At 52.1% G+C, this 4,300-nt stretch overlaps 1 protein-coding gene across 1 annotated transcript in view; it reads left to right on the top strand.

Moving 5' to 3' along the window:
* LTBP4 (latent transforming growth factor beta binding protein 4) overlaps positions 1–553 on the top strand; it is a 34,045-nt gene extending 33,492 nt beyond the window's left edge. The window contains exon 30 of the mRNA XM_012657048.1: positions 149–553. Coding sequence (XP_012512502.1) covers positions 149–303 — 155 coding nt within the window. The 3' untranslated portion in view covers positions 304–553. The remainder of the gene's footprint in view (positions 1–148) is intronic.
* The last annotated feature ends 3,747 nt before the right edge of the window (positions 554–4,300 follow it).

Here is a 4,300-nt window from a genome sequence, read left to right as displayed (position 1 = left end):
CTCTTGCTCAGGCTGGTCTTGAACTCCTGGCTTTGAGCGATCCTCCCGCCTCGGCCTCCCAAGAGTGCTAGGATTACAGGCGTGAGCCACCGCGCCCGGCCATGGGTCCCCAGTCTTGAGCAGCGCTCCTTGTACCCCCCCTCCCCAGACATCAACGAGTGTGATGAGGCCCAGGCGGCCTCCCCGCTCTGCGTCAACGCGCGCTGCGTCAACACCGACGGCTCCTTCCGCTGTATCTGCCGGCCGGGATTCGCACCTACGCATCAGGCACACCACTGCGCGCCCGCGCGGCCCCGGGCCTGAGCCCCAGCGCCTGGGGGTCGCCTACCCACGCCTGCGCACACCCTGCAGCCCGCCTGTGCGCATGCGCAGGGAGCCTCCCGCCCGCACCGAGGGGAGGGACGGACAGACAGACGCCTGGAAGCCCGGAAAGACTTCACTGCCCCAACCACCCCACTCCTCCCTCCGCAGCTGCGGGCACGGGCCTAGCCTAGCGTCCCCTTCACATTCCCGCTCCCTTTTATAAAATTTTCAATTAAAAAACACCTATTTTGTACCTTTGGCGTCTGCCTGCCTTTCCGCTTCTGGAATCTGACTTCAGTTTGTTCTTTCAGTCACTAAATTACATTCCCTTCCCATTTCTTTTTTTTAAAGGCAAGCACGAAAATGAGGTTTATTGAGGAGAGAAAGATAGGATTACAGGGCAAGAGCAAGATAAAGGTTTACAGAGCCTGGTACATGCGCCTCTGAGACAACCCACCCACATTCTCAGCTAAGGGGGCGCACAAGGAAGGGCGCGAAAAAGGTCCCGCCTCATGTCGGACGCCATGTCTGACTCTTAATTTCCCAGACTCCCTTGCTCTGTCTCTGTCTTGCTTGGTCTCTGTTTCTCCTCCTATCTCTGTTTCTCTCTGTGTCGTTCTCTGTTTTCTGTCTCTGGTCTTTCTCCTTTGTTTTCCCTGCTCAGTTCTCTATGTCTCTCTGTTTCTTCATCTCTGTCTAGGTGTGTGTCTTTCTCTTTCTCCTTCTCTTTGTTTCGTTTTCTCTATAATCTCGAGAGAGATCTTGCCTCTGGATTTTTCATACCACTGACTCTCCCAGTAAATCTTCCTGGAGCCTGCTCTTCCCCTGTCGTGGGGCTCGGGGAAGGATGGAAGGAGGCGGCCTCAGACCCTGTTCCCAGCGCTCGCCCCAGATTTCCTTTCCTTCCCAAGGAAGTCTTAAGCTATCCTGGGACATGTGGGGCATGGGGAGGAGGCAGGAGTCCCTGGGATTCTGTCCACAGCCAATTCCCAGCTGGAGGGAATTGGCGGCGGACAGAGTAGGGAGTGGCAGTTTTGGCAGGTGGAGGCGGGAATGAGCTGTGTGCGACGGGTCAAGTACCCAGCTGGGACGCCCCCAAATCCCGCTGCCTACTTGGCCATGTGGGGAGTCCAGAATCTCCCTCCCTCAAAAACAAGAACAGCCTGGACCAGCGTAAGCGTAGAGCAGGGGTGAGGGAGGAGGGTTGGGGAGTGAAGGGGTTCACTGGGCTGGGCCAGGCTGAAAACAACAACAAAAAAACTGTTCCTGAGTCATCTCCGCCTACCTGTTAGGGCATCTCTCCCCAGGGTTTCAAACTCCAATGCTTCAGGGACCAGACAAGTGATGTTAGTGGGAAGCTGGAGCAGGATAAGAAAACCAAAGCACGACAACTGACATTCTGCCTAAGGGCTGGGTGGAACAGGAAGGAAGATCTCCCCATTGGTAATAATAATATATTTTTTAATAACCACCTGTGGTTATTGAAAACATATCTGGCCTGTGAGCCACCACTTTTAATCCTCCAGACACAGCTGAAGTTGCATAAATGAGGGGTGGAGGCTGCTTCTTGACCTGACTCCCTGCCCACCTCTGGCGCATCAGGAGGGGTCACGTTGCCAAGACCCTCCAGTGCCATGTGGGGGATCATACTACAGGATTGTTGCTGGCAGTTAAATAAATTGTTATATCTGTCAAGTGCTTAGAATGGCCCCTGGCACACAGCAAGTGCTCAGTCATTGCTGTCATAACCCTGAGCCTCCCAGGGGATGCTGAGCCCTGCGGCTGGTCAGATGGTGAGGGCAGACGGCTAGGTCTTGTCCTTTACCAATTCTCACTCCCAGGGATGAAGGAGGAGCCCAGACACTCTCCCTTCCAACTGAACAATGAGAAACACCCAGCTCAGGGGCCTCGGTGGGGAGAGGTGTCAGACCACAAGGGTCTCGCGGCTCCACAAAGGAGGCAATGGTTGCACAAATCTGTACTGAAAGTCATTGATTTATACACTTTAAAGGGGTGAGTTGTATGATATGTGAATTGTAACTCAAGCATTAAAAAGGAAAATAAAAAACAAAAACCTCCACAAAAAGGGTCAGGAAGTTACCCTCTCTAGCTGGTACAGGAAACTCAACCCAAACACTAACCCCTCATTCATTCATTCAACAAATATTTTCCATACAATACCTGCTTTGTAATAAGCAAGGGCTGGGAACACAAACAAACCACTTGCAGCTGTAGGGGGTGGGAGCTGGGCAAGGCTTCTGGAGGAGGAGATGTCTGAGCTGAGACCTGAACGATGTAGGGAAATGAGCCAGATGAAGGCGCGGGGACCGTTTTCCGGGCGGAGGGAACAACATCTGCAAAGGCTTAGAGGTAAGAAAGGCAAATATCTTTTAAATCTTTCTTTTGGTATGTCAGTCCTGTGTTGGACAATGCTGGTGACATTTTTGGTGCCTAAGAAATTCCTGGCCCCTGCCTGTATGGAGCACCAGTGGAGGACACAGACACGTTGCTACACATGAGAGCCTGGGCTGGGAAGGGGGAGGCACAGGCGGAGGGGCCAGGGCTGTGGCAGGGAAGGTCAGAGGCCATAGGTGCCTAGAGAAGACTCCCGACCCAGTCTGACACAGTATCAGGGAAGGCTTCATGGAGAAAGAGGTAAAGCTCTGAACAGTCTGCGCGGGTCTAGATCCCTTTGAAGATCTGTTGAAAGCTCTGGACGTTCACAGAAGAAAAACTCACACAAACAAACAAAGGCTATTTCCAAATATTCCCATTTCCTCCCTGGAAGTTCCAATGGCTATCCCACTCCCCCCACAACCACCTTGCTGTATAAATGTCCCAGGAATTGGGACAGGGGTGGCCAACAGTGCTGGAAAAATTTGATGTCTAATTTCAGCATCCTGGGGTGGGTGGGGTGGCAGCTGTCTTCTGAGATCCACGCACCCCTCTCACCTCACGCAGGGCCCGGAGATTGTGCTAAAGATCTAGTTTTTATCCTGCCTACGTCCCCTGCACTAATCCCCAGCCCAGACGCTGGGCCTTTTGGTACTGGCGGAGACCGACTTGTTCTCCTCTGGAATGTTCGGAGGGAAATAGTCCAGGGGGAGCCACCGCGCTCGGGGAACACGCGCCGCGGCGCCCCCTGATGGTCACAGCGCGCCGGGGCGACCCAAGCCGGCCTCGCCCCCTAGTGGCCGATGCTCACAAAGTCATCAGCGAGTACTGAGCTCCTTCTGGGAGCCTTTTGGTTTGCAGACCCGGGTCGTCATCGTCATCATCCTATTTGTCAGCACTGCTGTCACCATCGTCCTCATCATCATTAGCAACAGCTAATAAGTAAATGGCACTTCCTATGTGCCAGGCACTAAGCTGCTTTGTACATACAAGGGGACTCCAAAAAGTTCGTGCAAAACTGGAATTAAAAGATAAAAATAAAAAATACAAACTTTATTTCTGAACATAAGCTCCACCGAGTTCAAGACACTTTTGGAGGCGATGATACCAGCCGTGTAGTCCATCCCTAAAGAACTGAGGGTCCCTGGAATTTATCCATGTTGCTACAGTCTTTTTATATTATTAACTGAAGAAGTATGAGTGCCATTTACAGATTTTTTTGAGATCAGGAAACAAAAAGCAGTCAGAAAAAGCCAAACCAGGACTGTAAAGTGGATGCTTAATAATTTCCCGTTGAAACGCTCGGAAAATTGCCCTTGTTTGGTGAGAGAAATCAGGAGAAGCATTGTCCTCGTGGGGAAGGACTCTTTGGTGAAGGTTTCCTGGGCGCTTTTCTGCTGAAGCTTTGGCCGACTTTCTCAAAACACTCTCATAATAAGCAGATGTTATCGTTCTTTGGCCCTCCAGAAAGTCAACAAGCAAAATGCCTTGAGCATCCCAAAAAAACTGTTGCCACGACCTTTGCTCTTGACCTGTCTGCCTTTGCTGTGACTGGACCACTTCCACCTCCTGGTAGTCATCGCCTTGACCCTGCTCTGTCCTC

Source organism: Propithecus coquereli, unplaced genomic scaffold (assembly GCF_000956105.1).
Source record: "Propithecus coquereli isolate 6110/MARCELLA unplaced genomic scaffold, Pcoq_1.0 Scaffold53, whole genome shotgun sequence".
NCBI classification, from domain to species: Eukaryota; Metazoa; Chordata; class Mammalia; order Primates; family Indriidae; genus Propithecus; species Propithecus coquereli.
Note: the sequence above shows the minus strand (reverse complement) of the source record. Positions and strands in the feature narration are given on the sequence as shown.